The sequence below is a fragment of the Propithecus coquereli genome, unplaced genomic scaffold, assembly GCF_000956105.1.
Source record: "Propithecus coquereli isolate 6110/MARCELLA unplaced genomic scaffold, Pcoq_1.0 Scaffold470, whole genome shotgun sequence".
In the NCBI taxonomy this organism is placed as follows: domain Eukaryota; kingdom Metazoa; phylum Chordata; class Mammalia; order Primates; family Indriidae; genus Propithecus; species Propithecus coquereli.
Window position 1 is genome coordinate 440,468 of NW_012150508.1, and position 18,319 is coordinate 458,786.

General features: G+C 42.7%; 1 protein-coding gene across 2 annotated transcripts in view; it reads right to left on the bottom strand.

The window, feature by feature from the left end:
• EXT2 (exostosin glycosyltransferase 2) overlaps positions 1 to 18,319 on the bottom strand; it is a 126,180-nt gene that overhangs the window by 13,042 nt on the left and 94,819 nt on the right. For both annotated transcript variants that reach the window (XM_012655326.1, XM_012655328.1), the window contains exon 9: positions 126 to 269. In XM_012655326.1, coding sequence (XP_012510780.1) covers positions 126 to 269 — 144 coding nt within the window. The remainder of the gene's footprint in view (positions 1 to 125; positions 270 to 18,319) is intronic.

Consider the following 18,319-nt stretch of genomic DNA (forward strand, 5'->3'; position numbering starts at 1 on the left):
AGAACATTTTTCCTAAACCCAGTAGCAGATATGGAAAACAAAATGGGGTCGAAATTAAATGTGCGTCATGCTCTCAGTTTAGTCAGCCCAGACCCACTTGCTCCGAGCCTGCCCCACCCCCTTACCTTGTGATAAAAAGCTGCTCCTGTGAGCACCATGGACACCTCATTAGTCCACTCAGACTCATACTTCCACTTACTCATCTCATGGTCCCAGAGATGCAGACGACCTGGGTAACCCACCAACCGGTCAGGAAATTCCCGCCAGACCTAAGACAGAAGCACATTAATAATCAATTGCTAAATCAGACAACAACCAATCACAGTGCAGAGTTACCCAAATAGATATCAACATACTCCCTAGGTTTAAATCGTTATAACTTAGCAGGGTCATAATGGGCTTCTGAAGATGTTCGATTGAACATGTGCTAGTTATTCTGCCAATATTCGAAGACAGATGTTGATTCTGATTTCCTCCAAATCTTCTTGTGCATGCTGGGAAATTTCACATAACGTGGAGTAATAGCTTATTGAGTTGGGCCAAAGGGTAACCCCTTAACACATGATTAATGAAATAGGTTCGATTCTTAATGAATGAACAAATGAAGAATAAATGGAACTCTGCAACTCAACTGCCCTGATTTGTATTAAATCGGTGGTTATGAAAACTTATAATCTCCATTTCTTTAAAAAAGCAGCTATTTCTCCTGAGCACACACCCATTCTTATGACCTTCTGGAAGCCTAGAGTTTAGAGGACTTCTCTGATTCTATCTGCAACATATTGAAAACAAATACTTTATTTCCATATTTGGAAAGGTTCTTAAATACAGTTTTATTGGATTAAACAGAAGAATTGGGCATACTGGGGATGAGGCACCTCCAATACCTTTTCCCATGTATTTCTGTATAATTTAGTTTAACCTCAAAAGTGAGCAGGTCCATACCACTGATGAGTACTGACAATCTGCTGTTGTTCATGGTGCCTCTTCTCCATCTCCCTTGCTGGTTCCTCACCTTACCAGACTTCTAAATAATGGAGTTCCTGAGGGTTCATGCCTAGGCCCTATTCCCCTCATCAAACTCTTTCTTTTTAAGTAATCTCATCTAGTTTCGGTCACTTTAAATAACACCTATAATCTGGTGATCTCTAAATTTATGTTTAGCCCTGAACATTCCTGAGATAACCAACCACTTACTTAATATCTGCACCTGGATAAACAATAGGCATCTCAAACCTGACATGTCTAAAACACAACTCTTGATTCTATATCTCTGCAGAAGTCATTCTCCCAATCTTTTCCATCTCAATAAATCGTGCAGCCAATTGCTCAAACCCAAAGGCTGGGAGGCAGCCTTTATTCCTTCCTTTCCTCCCACCCAATGCATTAGTGAGTCCTGCTGGCTCTATTTCTGACCATCTCTTCCCACCTCTAACGCCACTCCCTCCAGCTCTGCACCATCACCTCTCACCAAGACCACTGTGCTAGCCTTCTAACTTGTCTCCTTGCTACTCTTGCCCTTCCAAACCATTATTTGCATAGCATACCTAAAAGGACCATTCCTAAAAGAATATTAGGATATTCTGAACAGGGTATTTCAATCAGTGGCCTCTATCCTATTATATATATTTTTTATTGCAATTATTTTCATCATATATTTATCTACACACACACACACACACACACACACACACACACACACAAAAACATATATGTCATATGGTCATATGCCAGAACAACCCGTGGTTTCCCCAACCCACAAGTGTTGCTAGGTCCAGAGAGGATATTTCATTGTCATTCCCCAGGGATTTTCCTCCACCCTTTTAAGTTTCCTAGGGCTGCTATTAACAAAGAACCACTAACTGGGGGGCTGAGAACATCAGAAGCTTGCCTCAAGTTCTGGAGGCTAGAAGTCTGAAAGGAAGGTATTGGTAGCGCTGCGCTCTCTCTGAAACCTGTAGGAGGAGAAGCTTTCCTTGCCCTTCCTAGCTTCTGGAGGTTGGCTGTCAGTCTCTGGCATTCCTTGGCTTGTAGACGCATCACTCCAGTCCTCCATCTTCACATGGCCATCTTCCCTCAGTGCGGGTCTGTCTGTGTCCAAATTTCCCCTTTTCATAAGGACATCAGTTATATTGAATTAGGGCCTACCCTGATGACCTCATTTTAACTTGATAACCTCTGAAAAGACCTTATTGCCAAATAAAGTTACATTTTGAGGTACTGAGGATCAAGACTTCAACATATCTTTCTTGGGGGACACAATTCAACCCATAACATCCCCCCAAAAATCTTTAGGTCATGCCCCACCCTTAGAAAATGGTTTCCTAGAGCACTAAGAATAATATTCAAACTCCCTGGCGTGTCCTAAAGGGCCTGCTCACTCTTCACCTCTTCTCCAACTGTGCTCCCCACACTCCAGTGGCCTTTCTGTTCTTCAACCGCTACTAGATCTCAAGCCCTCTGCACTTGCTGTTTCTTCTGGCTGAAATGTTCTCCCAGTTCTTCCAAAGTCTGGGTCGTCTCATCAGTCAGGTCTCTGCTTAAATATCAACTGCTTCGAGAGGCCTTCTCAGACCTTCCTAGCTGAGGCAAACACTATCTCCAACCGGCCACTTGTTACATCCCTTAACCCCATGCTTTTCTTTACCCAAACGTTCACTTTTTGCAATTATTAATATTTTGGTTATTATTTATTTATTCATATATCATCTATTTTCCTCCTACAGAATTTAAACATGAAGAGGACAGAGACTGTCCCATTCATATGGTTTCCGAGCACACAGAATAGTGCCTGCACACGACAGCATCCCACACGCACTTGCTGAATGCACGAGTGGGCAGACTCAGCACGTACAAAGCTGGGAATGAAAGGGGACTGTCTTGCCCAGTCCTCCTTGTGATCGTCTCCATGCTCTTATGGGATGTCTGACCTGCTCTCTAGGCCTTTGGTGTGGTCCGGGATAAAAGAGCTTTCATTTGTGTAAAACCAGCTCACCCAACAGGACTCTCAAACCCACAACCTTGGCCTCATTAACACCATGTTGTAACCAAGAGAGTTAATCGGCCACAGGCATCGTCATAATAGCTGCAGACAAATGAATCCATGTCAAACATTTTCTCAGATGTGTAATGCTGCTGCTGTAGTCTCTCTGCTCTGAGGTTTGTATTTCAGCAGATTAAAATAATATGATACTATTACAGTTTTATAGAGCCCAGAGCAGCAACATAGTATGTGAGCCGTAACTTCTGTTTGGTTTGTGGGCCTGGGCAGATGCCATTCAGTGCACTGCCAGCTTCCTTTTCTCTGCACCAAGCACCTGCCTGTTCAAGTCACACAAATGCCACGATCACTGATTCACCTCAATGGGGCAAAGAGATTTCTGAAGGGCCCCAAGCACACACAACCAAATGGCAGGGAAGAGCAACAGGCAAGGCAATGGCAATAGGCAAGGTGGAGGGAAAGGGGCAGGGCACGGGGAGGGGGCTTCCAATCCAGCTGGCACTGCCGCTGAAGATGGAAGTCGCATTTTTCCCCATTTACTTTGAGTCAATACAGCTCTCTACTCCATGCGAAGGAAGTTCAAATCACTTTCCCAAGGGACTCTTCTTTATAAGCCCCCTGTTTGCAGCCATATTATTGTTACTATTATTATTATGATGATGATGATTATTGGTTCAATTTTAGGGTCAAATGCTGTTAAGATTTCAGTCCTCTTACTGTTAGCTGAAGTCACTTACCAAACTTCTCTCAGGGACTTAATTTGGCGACACTGGGTCACAGAATGCTAAACTATGCTGCTTTAAAAGGCATCAGAGGTGTCCTGAATTTCAGATTCCTTTGGAGCCTTTAGTGAGCACTGTTCCCTATGTGGGGCCTCTCTGCCCTTGACTGATTCCAAGCAGCTGGATACAATCAAGACACCATCCTTGTCACTTCATCTATAACTCTGCAGCTGACTACGGGATCAAAACGGAGTGAAAGAGAATGGGATGGGCCCTCTCTAATCGAGCCCTAGTGTAGTACGAAGTCGATTATGTATATAGTAAAGCATTTTCCCAGCCAGAAGAGCAAGACTCAAACTTCACCCCCTCTCCTCGCAGCTACCCACCCTTCACTCTAATTCAACTTTTTCTCTTTTTACCTCAGGGAAATGCTCTGGGGTCAGCCTTTTGTCATTACTACCAGATGCTTTTATATATTGTGGTGTGGGCATCTGAAATTTCACAGTACATCCCTGGAGTTCTAGTACCAGATAGTTATGTTCAAATCACAAGGTCATTATTAAATTGTTTGTCTACACTATCGAAGTCCTTCATGTATAGTGTCCTCATTTTTTTTTTTTTTTTTTTTTTTTTGAGACAGAGTCTCACTCTTTTGCCCGGGCTAGAGTGAGTGCCTGGCATCAGCCTAGCTCACAGCAACCTCAAACTTCTGGGCTCAAGTGATCCTCCTGCCTCAGCCTCCCGAGCAGCTGGGACTACAGGCATGCGCCACCATGCCCGGCTAATTTTTTCTATATATTTTTAGTTGTCCAATTAATTTCTTTCTAATTTTAGTAGAGACGTGGTCTCGCTCTTGCTCAGACTGGTTTCGAACTCCTGAGCTCAAACAATCCGCCCGCCTCGGCTTCCCAGAGAGCTAGGATTACAGGCGGAGCCACCGCGCCCGGCCCCTCATCTATTTTTAATCACACACATCGTCGAGGACAGAAGCCTCTCTCTGTTACAATAAACTCTATGCCTTGGTTAGGGACCTAGCAACAACTTGGACAGTCCTTCCATTTGGGGCTACTCCACACACTATTCGAATGGACTGTAACACTATCCTCCAACTGTTTCTTTCCTCTTTGCATTCTAATTTTTATAATCTTGGTCCTAAACCCTTTTTACCTGATTATGGAAATTTTCTCTCCTTTGGACTCCCAGCTGTGCCTACTTGGCCATTTTCAAAGTACTTATTTTTTTTTTTTTTTTTGTAAACTTCTGGAGATCTTTTGTGGCTTCTCATTACTATAGGATCAAACTAAGAGCTCCTGCCTTTGTTTGCAAGCCCACAGGAGGCAGCCTAGACTGACTCTTATACCCCACAGAAAGTGCATTGGAGGCACCTGGCTAAAGGACGATCCAGGACTAGCTCTGCCACCGATGAGTTGTGCAATGACCTATTCAAGGTGTCCTGCTTTTATTTTTCCATCTGCAAAATGCGGAGTTGGATTAAGTGACCTCTAAAGTTCTTTTAGAGCTAAAATCTTATATCTTCTTCCTCACTGACCTGTTCCCAAAGAACTAACCCATCAACTGTGATCTGTTTCAAGTTGTAACTTTCTAAACAGCATGGCCTGCATTATTTAACTTTGTTGAAAATGCCATACGCATATGGGTACCCAATAAATGCTCCTAAAAAGAGGATAATGCACTACATGCTAAGCCAGCTTAGAGAGTGCATTTTAAACTCAAGGTGTGTGCTAACCGCAGTCAGATTCAGGAAACAGACCGGGGGGAGTAGGGGGAAGGTGTAACAACAGGTGGTGCCCATCTGGGATGCACGATTATGAAATCACGGGTCAGCACTAGGAGAAAAGTCACTCTCTGAAGCGGCTGCTACGGTTGTCGCACTCTCGAGGGCAGAGTTCCACAGGGATGTAGCTACTGGGTGAGCAACCTATCAGGATTTGTGAGCCAAGAGATGGACTAAGAAGTGGTGAGGGAAATGGGGAGTACATGGATCCAAGTACTGGGCAACGGTTTCATTTCTTTCCTTGCACATGCTGTCCCCCGAGTTTGGTCAGTCCCTAACCATCAAGGGTGGGCAGAACTCTGAACCAGCTCAGACCCTGTGGTCACATGCCTGGGCCAGTCAAGACAGAGCTGCGAGGAACCCAATATGCAGACGTCTTTGAAATAGCGGCTCTTTCCCCATCAGGCTCTGTCTTGCGCGCTGCCCAGATGGGAGAGGGGCAGCTGGCTGGCTTCCAATTCTGAACTGGTTTCCACAGACAGCAAGTTATAGGATTCACTCTTAGCCCTCTGGGGACACAGCTCACCTTTTATATTTAGAATTTCCTGAAATGAAGTGGAATGGAGAGACTGGCTTCATTTTCAGCTTGTGATTTTAATTGCACTGGTAGTTGGCAGTTTTTGTCAAGGGGATCCTTTGCAAAAAGCCAAAGAGCCTTCGTTCACCTGGGACACAATTAAACGCTGATGCTAAACGTCTAGAGCAGAGGAGGTCAGAAATCATCACCTAGAGTTCCCCAATGCTGACTGGCTTTGACAAATACATGGATAAGCTGTGTTATGTGTTAAGATGTACCTGTTAGATCACGTCAGTCTGCCCGAGGGACCTTTCCAACCCAAGGCAGGGTTCTGCTTAAAATAAGCCAAGTGGGAAGATAAGTGACGTGGAGAGGCTTTTGGGGTTTGGCCGGCATTCCTGTTTGCTCCAGTCTGGCTTGAGGTTGGTGCCTGGTGCTGGTCACCTGATCTCCATTCCTTTTGAGTTCTTTCCTCAGGCCAGGGGCAGCGAAGAGGCAAAGAGACAGGCTGGGCCTGGCCACAGTGGATAGAGGAACGTGTGCTATTAAATCGTTCAGTGGTTACCACTATTGAAGACACTACCGAAGAAGGTGGCTTTAAAATGTGTCTCACCCTTATGTCTGTACAGCTCATCAGACGGCACAGCCCAGTGCCTTCTGCGGGCGGTAAGGAGAAGACTCACTTTGGCAGTGGGAGCTGATTACCTGCGCCCAAGCTGTCTCAGAAATTTGCAACCTCAGAGATCATTTAGAAGGCAGAGATCATTCAATCCAATTCCCTCACCACACAGATGAGAAAACTGAGACCTGGAGAGGAAGTGGCTCTCCCAAGGTTACACTGCTAGGTCGAGGCTAAATTGGTCCTAACCCCCCAGTTCAGTCCTCTGTCATATGAGAACTCACAGGATTTCTCATTATTCTAATTGTGAAAAAGCGCCTCATCTGGCCAAGCTCAGTCCCTCATCTGTGAAACGAAGAAGTCACATCACGGTGTCTAAAATCGCATTCAGGGTCAGTGTTGTTTGGCTCTGTGGTGCCAATGGTGGGTACGGTAGGAGTCACAGGTGCCCACGGAAAGAGCAGGCTGGGATGAGGACAGGCTTGGGAGAGGAAGTGGGGAAAATGACAACCCCCTTTGCTCCCATTAGTCCTCTTCTTCTAAAAGCTAGAGGCTCTCTGTGAATGTGGTTTCCATTTAGCAAAGAAAGCCACATGCTCACATCATTAAAAGAAGGAACTCCCATCAGCTGTGTGGAAAGCTAGTGAGAGTCCACATCTGACATGGGAGGGCCTACTGGAACCTCATAATCTGTGAGGCTCTGGGGCAGAGAAGGAGACGCAAGCAAAAAGCAGCTAAATGAAAGATTAAACCCAACTACTATTTTTCATGAGACAATGAATCTCTTGGGAAATAATAAGGAAGGGAAGGAGAGATGAGTCTGAGAGGAGGAAGAGATAGGCCAGGATCAGGTCATGGGTTTTCTAATTTTGCGCTCCTTAAGACCCACTAAACATGAAATCATTTTTATTTCCATGACCTCAACTCCAGTGTGGGTCATACTATTTTTAAGTCTGATCTCAGGAGATTGTTTAATGAAGTTAAAAGAAGAATACTGATCATAAGCCAAGTAGCTATTCGCTTTAAATCCTGCACAACAAGTAGAAACAGAGACTCTAGATTCTTATAAATAACCATTATTGAGCCTTCCAAATTTCAAGTTGATTTTGGTAAGGCTCAGTTTAAATGACTAAGGATCAAAGAGATTAGCTCTGTCCAGCAAGGGGGAAATAAACTCTCCTTACTTCAAGCAGCTGCCCTGGTGACTTCCATCACTTGTAGTCAGGGATGCTACTGCAAAACTGGCCAATCCCCTTTATTTTCTTCTTACTGTGCAAAGGTAGGAAATGGTCTTAATCACAAACTCTGTAATCCTGGCTAACGTCAAGCATAAATCTGGTTCCAAACAATTATCTAAGGAGTGAATTCATGCTAGTGCCCTATATGTGTGTTTAAACCCCATGATCTCTTTGTGGAGAATCAAGCAGCACAGAGACTTTCACATTACTTATTTATTAATATATCCCATCTATTTCCAAAAAGTGACTTGGGTTGGCTTTCAATAAAAGGCAAACCTAGAACGAGGTCCAAACTGTCATAACAGATGATGTCCTCAACAGCATTAAAAATATATATCCAGAGATATTCCATCTATCTTTAAAACGTTTATCCTGACATCAAGTTCTAGAAAGGCAATCCAACAGCGAGCTGAAGTCATACAAGTTTAGGGATGGAGAGAGTTGAGTATTCTTACTTTAACTCATTTATGCACTTGACTCATACTTATTGAGCTCCCAATATTTTTTAAATTAAATAATTTATTTTGAGATAATTGTAGATTCACATGCAGTTGTGAGAAATAATGCGGAGATCCTGTGTATCCTTCACCCAGTTTCCCCCAATGGCAACATCTTGCAAAACCATGCTAACATGATATTGGCATTGATGCAATCAAGCTACAAAGCATTTCCATAACCACGAGGGTCCCTCCTGCTGATGTTTTAACACACAACTGCCCCTGGCTCCCTATTCCTGACTCCTGGCAACCACCCATCTGTTCTCCCATTTCAAAAATTTCATCACTTCAAAGAGGTTATATAAATGAAATCATACAGTATATAACCTTTTGGGATTGACTTTTTTCACTTGTCATAATTCCCTGGAGATTCTTCCAGGCCATTGTGTATCAATAGTTTGCTCCTTTTTATTGCTGAGTAGTATTCCATGGTATGCATGTATCATAGTTTGTTTAACCATTCACCCAATGAAGGACACTTGGGCTGATTTCACTTTTTGGCAATTATAAATAAAGCTGCTATAAACATTCACATACAGGTTTTCGTGAGAGCATAAAATTTCATTCCTCTCGGATAAATGCCCAAGTGTGCAATTGCTGGGTCATATGGTAGTTGCATGTTTAATTTTATAAGAAACCACCAAAACTGTTTTCTAGAGTAGCTGTACCATTTTACATTCCCTGCAGCAATGTATAAGTGATCCAGTTTCTCTGTATCCTCACCAGCATTTGCTATTGTTACTATTTTTTTTTTTTTTAGCCATTCTGACAGGTGTGTAATGATATTTCATTGTGGTTTTGTTTTGCATTTCCCTAATGGTTAATGACGTCCAACATGTTTTCATGTGCTTATCTGCCATCTGTATATCCTCGTCAGTGAAAAGTCGACTCATGTCCTTTGCCCATTTTCTAACTAGATTATTCGGTTTTTACTGTTGAGTTTTGAGAGTTTTAAAAAATACATTCTAGATCTTTAGTCCTTTGTTGGATGTGTGGTTTGAAAACATTATTTCTCAGTCTCTAGATTATCTTTTCATCCTCTTTACAAGCTCTTTCTCAGAGCAAAAATTAATTTTGATCATTCAATTTATCAATTTTTCCTTTCATGAATAGTGCTTTTTGTGTCAAGTCTACGAACTAACTCTTTGCGCCTAGCCCTACATCCTGAAGATTTTCTCCTTAAGTCTTTCCCTAAAAGTTTTATGGTTTTATGTTTTATACTTAAGTCTGTGATTCACTCTCAGTTAATTTTTATATAGGATATGAGGTTCAGGTCAAGATTAAATTTTTGCCTATGAATGTGCAATCTTTTGGCACCATCTGCTGAAGAGGACAGCAAGGAGAAGAACAAGACTCTTTAGCTGAATAAGGAATACAGAATCATTTCACTTTGAACTCCTTATAATTCTACTCACAGGAAATACACATTTATAAAAATAAGTTCAATGTCCAAACATATCAAATTCATTCAGTGAATAAATACTTACTGAGCATCTACTATGTGTGAAGTACTTAGGCATACAGCAGTAAACAAGGCAGATACAATCCCTGCCTGAACAGACCACACTAGAGGGGATTTTTTCAATCAAACCCAGATTTCTGCCATGGATGTAATTAGTGGCCCTGGTTGTGAGAAGTTAGCCTCTTCCTTCCCTCTCCAAGAGCAGAGTGTCAACATGTGGTCACGACCTCTGCCCAACCCCTCAAATCTTCAGCCCAACCCAAAGGCTGGTTGGGAATCTAGAAATATTACTTGTAAAGTCTGCCAACTCTTGATCTAAACCAGCCAACAGACAGTAGCAAATACACTGCAATCATGATTAATGTGAACACTAGGCACTGATTTTCAAACTCCAAGAAATAAAAACGATCTGAGAGATGAGCTATAAATCCACACTGATTAGTTCATCTTGCTTACTAGAGACTCGTTTCACAGTTGTGACATTTCTATGGTCAGGGACTACTCTGACCCTTTAAGTTTTCTTTCTTTTTTCTCCCCAAACGTGGAATCTCTCTGTCTAATGCAATAGCAATCACCAAACTCTCGATTTTGCAAGGAGCTGTACAATTTTGCAATGCGTGTTCAGGAGCAACGACACAGAGCTTGCCTCCGAAACCTAAAGGAGCTGCCCTCCTGCGGGAGCTGGGGAGTTCGGCCTGGGTGCTGCTCTGCCTTCCGTTTCCCCTGGCCCCGTGCCAAGCCCTGCCCACACACCTCCTCTGAGCATCTCTGTCACAATCAAGGCAGACAAGCAGCCCATGAAGGGAAATTCCCCACATCCCCAAACCATAAGCCAAATTCTGAAGCTCTGAATTCCTGAAGCAGCCAAAGTTCCCCTGTAATCAATCCCAATGAAACAACAGGCAGCTTTTGGAACAATAACCCTCAAACATATGGATCCTTTCAGGGTTGGAATATCAGTGCGGATATCTCCTTTTGAATTGGGGGGTGGGGGAGGAAAGTACACATTCTTTAAACTACCAAATGTACCAACACCTCTTTAAAATAACCACCCCATACTATGAGCACTGGTTCTCGAGGCACAGAGGAACAGAGCCGGGTGGCCAGGATGGTGCGGCAGACAGGAAAGATGCTGAGGCGTGGTGAGGAGAGGCAGGGGTGGGGCACACAGCGCTGGCTGTGGGAAGGTCAGGAGGGCGCTTTCTTACCAGGGCTGCCTGGCACAAAATGAGCTCCCATGGAAAACATACTGAAACCAACTGACTAGCCTTATTCGGGATGGCGGTTCGTGAAGAGTGCCCCTCCGATGGGCAGACGTGCCAGCGGGCAGCAAGCGCCTTCCTCTGTGGGGCAGGGGGCCGCTAGTCCTATATTGGATGTTTCGTTGATGGCTGCGTAAACAAATTCTGGACTTGCTGTTTTAATTTGCTCAGTGGGGAAGAAAAACGTGCCACTCTATTGTAATTCCCAACTGGGTGCTTTTTTCAACGATCAGATGTTATTTCAATGTTCAGCATACATATTCGATTTCCTTCCCTTAATATTTGTTTGACTTATTCTCCAGCGGGGACTGGGTGCTTTAGAAAAGCTCCGAGAGGTCAGACTTCACTGCGGCTTCCCTCAGCACCTCCCTGGCTTCTGGCAGGCTACTCGGGATCTTCTTTCAGCAGCACTTGCCGCGGCCACGGCACACATGGACTATTTTCCCTCCAGGTCCCCTGAGTCTTCGGGGTGTAAATCAATGCAAGCTGGAGATAGGACAGACCTAACAGATTATTCAGTTCTCCTACAGGCTGAGAGCAGAGAGCCTGAAGCAATGTAGAAGATACCCCAGGGAGATGATCCTCTAAGAAAGAATGACTCACCTCTGACCACAGTCTTCCTCGCATCTCCTCTGGGAAGACCTGACTGTACCTTACAGGTGGAAACACTCAGAAATGAGCTGTTTGGCCCATTCTCTCTTCTGAAGACAACAGTCTCTATAATGGCAACTCTTCAGGTACTTCAAAAAAGTGAAAAATAGAGGAGACAGACAGACAGATGTCCTTTTCAATACGGTACTGATATTACTGCCAGGCTCGAGAAAGGTACTCAGGGGGAACTGTCTCTCACTCAGATATATACACAGGCTCAAAGAAGCTTACAGCCATCAACTTCTTTAGACACTTAAAGAAGAGGGCACACCACAAGGCCTAACAAATTTATAGTTTTCGAAAAGTTCAGCTTCGGCAAAACGGTTCGAGTTACACCGTAAAGCTTTAGGGTCAGACCTAGCACAAAAGCTGATCCCGAATACCTCTGGCAAGGTCTGACTTTGTACACGCCCAAAACGGGCCTGGCTCACTGTGGTCCCAGCGCCTGCAACACACCAGTAGCCACGTGAACTGACTCCCAGAGTGGATCCACGGTGCGCTCCAGGAGTAGCCATCATCCAGATGAGAGACAGAAAGACTCTACTTCCCAGTCTTCCCAGTCACTACCAGGTCACACCCTGTGAATGCTCAAGGACCTGAGTCACCCAAGAGGTCAAGGAATGTAAATCTAAGGTGCTGGTTCTCACTGAAGGCTGAGATACTTCCAATAATGACATTATGCAACCACTGTAGATATGTGCCTTGTGTTTCAGCTCCCCCATTAGGGATGCTCCCTATTATTCGTCTTGGTATGTAAGACCCGAGTCTCTCAGTGCCCTAGATGAATTCAAAGGGTGGGCCTGCCCTGGGGCCCAGGCAGGATGAGATAGGTGGTTTCATGTTCCCTAAAGAAATATCTTTCTGCAGAGACCCTCCTGGATTTCTAAGAAACCTGGGCACATTTTCAGATTTAGGACTCTGGGGCTTAAATCTAGAGAGGTAAGCAGTTAATTCCCTATTAGAAGGATCCTAACCACAAGGCTGTGAGAAGCAAGTCCAAGGCTTGTTTTACATTTATTTGTTCCCCAGACCCAGTATTTATGGCACCTTCGTTGGCAGAAGGCTCGGGGATGGTCGAACAGAAGGACAGAGATAGCCTATTCTTTTTTTTTAAGTTCTCTGCTAGTTTTTAAAGGAGGTTATTATAAAGTCAAATTCTAGGATAGGTCATTTCTTTCAGACACTGTAATGAAAAGAAAAAAAGAGACAGTTTATTTAGAATTGCAGATTATATCATCTCTCCTACTCTCCCTGGATGCACATATAGACAGCTATGAATTTTACTAATTATGTTTAAAATGTAAATGCTATATAGAATCTCAGCTCCGGAATTCTCTAATTAGCCAAGCCCCCTCTCTACAAACTTACAACATCTCTTTTCTGCCAATCACTTTAAACTTTTCAGCTGGCCTCTCAGCCTGTCCATCGGCGGGCCCTCCGTTGCCTAACCAGCCTAGCTCCCACTGCTCACCAAAACCATGGCCCACCCTAGTCACCCCAATCAGCCGGCGACTCCCCTGTGCAACCACACGCACCAAGCTCATCCTCCCGCTGGTGCCTTTCCTCTCGGTGCTTCCATCAGGAAAACCCACCAAAGAGGATTTTCTGTTCTCATGAAAAATTGGAGCATTCCATGCTATTTTGCTGTCTTCCCATGAGTCTTTGAGGGTATAAATTTGCTACTACCTTGGGGAGCTGTGAACAAAATAATACAAATAAATTCTCACCATTTGTTAGCACCCAAGAGGTTTGACCAATGCCACCGCCTACAGCAGGGGTCCCCAACCTGTGGTGAGTTGTATAATTATTTCATTATATATTACAACGTAATAAAAATAGAAATAAAGGGCACAATGAACGTAATGCACTTGAATCATCCCTAAACCATCCTTCCCCTGCTCCCCAGTCCGTGGAAAAATTATCTTCCATGAAAATGGTCCTTGGTGCCAAAATGGTTGGGGACAATTGACCTACAGGATACCCAGGTTGTAAAAGGAAGAGCACCAGCATTTTGTGTGCCTTGCAACACACAAGTAAGCTCTTAGCAAATTCCCATTCTCATATGCAGTATCGACTTTATAAAGAATATTACTAGCCGAGAGCACTTCACATCTCTCAGGTGAAAAACGTTCCAACACTTAAGTGCTACTAATGATTTTTATGGTTGGAAATGAGGATCAAAGTATGAAAGGAAAAATAAATTCACGGGTTTATACATTCAGCCAAGACTCCACGGCTCATTTTCCGCCACATGTTTTAAACTGTCTCTCTCGAAGGTGGGGGAGGGGAGGAAGAATAAGTTGCTTTTTATTTTCCAGCTCCTTAGGTCTGAAATAAAAGCAGACAGACTTGGGGGGAAAAAAATCAAACACTAGAGTAACACTATACGTTGCTACTGTTCCCCTAGGAGTTCCCCGCAAATGAGTATCAAGAACTCAATAGATACTTTCCTGGTAAAATACATAAACAGATAAATAAATTATCCCAGGCTGAAAAGAATTTCCACATCTGGTAGCTCACTAGAGCTTGTCAAACAAGTCAGAAACACGCAGGGCCAGAGAAGATCATTCCTAGCTCCTGATTTCAGGGCTGGAGAGGGAATGGAACATTTCCCAAAGCCCTTTGCCTTCCAACGGGGAATACGACCCATCTAGATAGACAAATAACCTCTCTGTTTTCTTCCAGTTAAATAAATAATGACATCCAGTATTAGGTCCAAAAGGTCTGTGTGCTCAAGTCACAGACATTGGAAGAAAAAGGCCTTCCCTACATGATCCAGCCTTTCCTTCCCAAGAGCTTGCTATGGTGCACCTTTAAGGGTTACATTAATGCACATTTAACACTTTAAAGAAGTAACTTAGCCTCTCTGCAGTTACCTCAGCAATAAAGCCAGAAGTGACAGGATGATCTCTAGGGTCCCTTCACATTCCAACACTGTGTTTCTTTTTAAAAGAGCTTTCCCACTGGGGTGCTAGGAATGGGTTACAGGCATGGGGAGATCTGACCCTCTTACTGGATCAGTAGTGAGGCCTAGGAGTGGGTCACATCTAGTGCGGGAGCAGCCTTGTCTGCGTATCCCAGTGTAGAGTATCGACATCACCTATTTGTGCTATAGTTTGACAAAGGCTGGACAAAGCACTACTGTGGCTCTAATAACTTCTGGGAAAGGGATTCTGGAGTTTACCATCAATTTTCAAGCTAATATTCCAGGTAGATCTTCCCCCATCATTTATCTTATATCTCTTACCTCTTAGATTAGGCCCAAATTTCTTCCTCATAACTTTGGGAAGTGTGTAATCTGTGAGCTGGCCTTTAGTCTCTGCTTTATGTCCCTTAAGCAAGCCATGGGGCCTGTTTCTTTAAAATGGTCTCTGTTAATCAATCTTCCAGCCCTTTAACACAAGCACTGCCTCAGAATGCCTTCACACTGGTGAAAACTATGCTGGAACTCTGGGGCCTAAATCTACATGGTATGCCTCAGTAGAAGCGTCATCAGAATCATGAACACAACAGACCCTGGTTCACCATATTCTGCCCCAGCTCCTCCATTAAAATAACTTCGGTAATCTCCTTTCAATCTCTAACATGCTGTTGGCTCTCGCCTACAAATATCCCCAGATCCTTGCAAGTGCAATCTGTGTTTCACAAGAAAGTGAAGGGATTTGACACTTTTTATGCACATAAGTTTGGTACTTTTTCCACAAGGAATCGTATCTCATGGGTTTGTCTGTACTTCCGATCCCTTAGAATCATCACACCCAAAGCGCTCTCAAGGAAGTCATTTGGCCTATTCTCCTGTCTCCAAGTAGAACTAGCAACACCACAGAGGATGGCTGGCTTTCCTTTTCTAAAAATTTCCCAAATGGGAGACTCCTCTGTTCCTCCAGGTTTTTCCAAAAATTCTTTGCAGCAATAGTTAAAAATATCTGTTGCATGGTTTCTCTTTGATTCTCACGTAATACTTTGTTTAAACAATTTTTTTATTTTAACTAGGATAATGAATCTATTACAGAAATGATAAAGGCTATAGAAAAAATAGAAGAAACGGAGATGCTTATTTCAGAGAAAAACAAGCAGGGGTATATTTGTATTATGTTAAAAGTGCTGAGGTAGCTAACCTTACCTAATTGACCTGGTAAGAACACTAAATCCACAACTACAAAATCTGTCCTCTTTTTAGGTGTACCTAGAACATTTACCAAAATAAACTTTTTATGGGGCCATATAGTCTTAACAAATTTCAAAATAATAAAAATCACACAGAGCATATTTTCTGAACACACAGTAGAATCAAACCAAAAATCAATAAGATTTAAAAATTTGACAAAAGCAAGCTATGTATTTTTATATAACTATGGGTCAAAGAAGATATTACAATTCTACTTTCTACTTTCTTTCAGCTCTGTAAAAGATTTTATTGTTATTGACTAATAATAATTGTATGTATCTCTGGAGTACGATGTGATACTTCAATACATGTACACATTGTGGAAGAGCAAATCAGGCTAATTAACATATCCACCCCACATACTTACCATTTCTGCATGGTGAGAATATTTAAAATTCACTCTTTAAGCAATTTTGAAATATACATTATTATTAACTATGTTCCCCTTACTGTGCAGTAGATCACCAGAATTTATTCTTCCTCACTGAAACTTTGTACCTTTTGACCAACATTTGCCCTTTCCCTGCCCACCTCCCCCAGCCTCTGGTAACCACCATTCTACTCTGCTTCTGTGAATTCAAACTTTTAGATTCCACATATAAGTGAGATCATGAGATATTTGTCTTTCTACGCCTTATTTCACTTACCATAATGTCCTCTAGATTCATCCATGTTGTCACAAATGACAGAATTTCATTCTTTTCACGGCTGAATAGTATTTCATTGTGTACCACCATATGTATCACATTTTCTTTATCAATTCATCTGTCTATGGACACTTAGGTCGGTTCCATATCTTGGCTACTGTGAATAGTGCTGCAATGAACATGTGGGTGCAGATTTCTCTCGGACATACGGATTTCAAACCCATAACCAGAAGTGGGATTGCTGGACCATATGGTAGACCTATTTTTAGTTTTTTGAAGAACCTCCATACTGTTTTCCAACGTAGCTATATTATTAAGTTGATGCAAAAGTAATTGCAGCTTTGGATTTTGAATTTTATTAATAAATCATTATAACTAGGCCCAAACACATCTTTATTCATCAAAATAGGAACCACTACAATTAACGCATTTGTGCCAAAGAAAGATAAGTTTGTTATTCCTGTAGCATAAAAATGTGCTTTGGGATTCCACGAACTCTTGAAAAGCATTTTCTGCATGCTGCTGGTTGTGGAAGCATGTTCCCTGCAAAAAGTTATTGAGATGCTTGAAGAAGTGGTAGTCAGTTGGCGAGAGGTCAGGTGAATATGGCGGATGAGGCAAAACTTCGTAGCCCAATTTGTTCAACTTGTGAAGTGTTGGTTGTGCAGTCAGGCGTTGTCATGGAGAATTGGGCCCTTTCTGTTGACCAATGCCAGCTGCAGGTGTTGCAGTTTTCGGTGCATCTCATCGATTTGCTGAGCAGACTTCTCAGAAGTAATGGTTTCGCCAGGATTCAGAAAGCTGTAGTGGATCAGACTGGCAGCAGATCACCAAACAGTTACCTTGACCTTTTTCTGGTGCAGGTTTGGCTTTGGAAAGTGCTTTGGAGCTTCTTCTCAGTTCAACCACTGGTCATTGCTGGTCGAATAAAGTTCACTTTTTGTCACGTGTCACAATCCAATTGAAAAATTGTTTGTTTTCGCGTACAAGAAGACAACACTTCAAAACGACAATTTTTTTTTGATTTTTAGTCAGCTCATGAGGCACCCACTTATCAAGCTTTTTCACCTTTCCAATTTGCTTCAAATGGTGAACAACCATAGAATGGTTCATGTTGAGTTCTTCGGCAAGGTCTTGTGCAGTTGTGCAGAGGATCAGTTTCGATGATTACTCTCAACTGGTTGTTGTCAACTTCCGACAGCTGGCCACTGCACTCTTCTTCTTCAAGGGCCTTGTCTCTTTGCAAGACTTCTAGAACCACTACTGCACTGTACGTTCATTAGCAGTTCCTGGGCCAAATGTGTTGTTGATGTTGTGAGTTGTCTCTGCTGCTTTACGACCCATTTTGAACTTGAATAAGAAAACTGCTTGTATTTGTATTTTGTCTAACATCATTTCCATAGTCTAAAATAAACATCAAATAAACAGCAAGTGATAGGTCATTAGCAAAAAAACATAAAGCGGGAAATGCGCATTAAAATGATGTATAGCATAACCACATTTAAGAATGTATTCCAATATCAAGAGGCAAATTTCAACAATGCTAAAACTGCCATTACTTTTGTACCAACCTCATACATTTCTACCAACAGTGTACAAGGGTTCCCTTTTCTCCACATCCTTGCCAACTCTTATTTTTCATCTTTTTGACAGTAGCCATGTAAAAGATATGAGGTGATATCTCATTGTGGTTTTAATTTGCATTTCCCTGATGGTTAGTGATGTTCAGAATTTTTCACA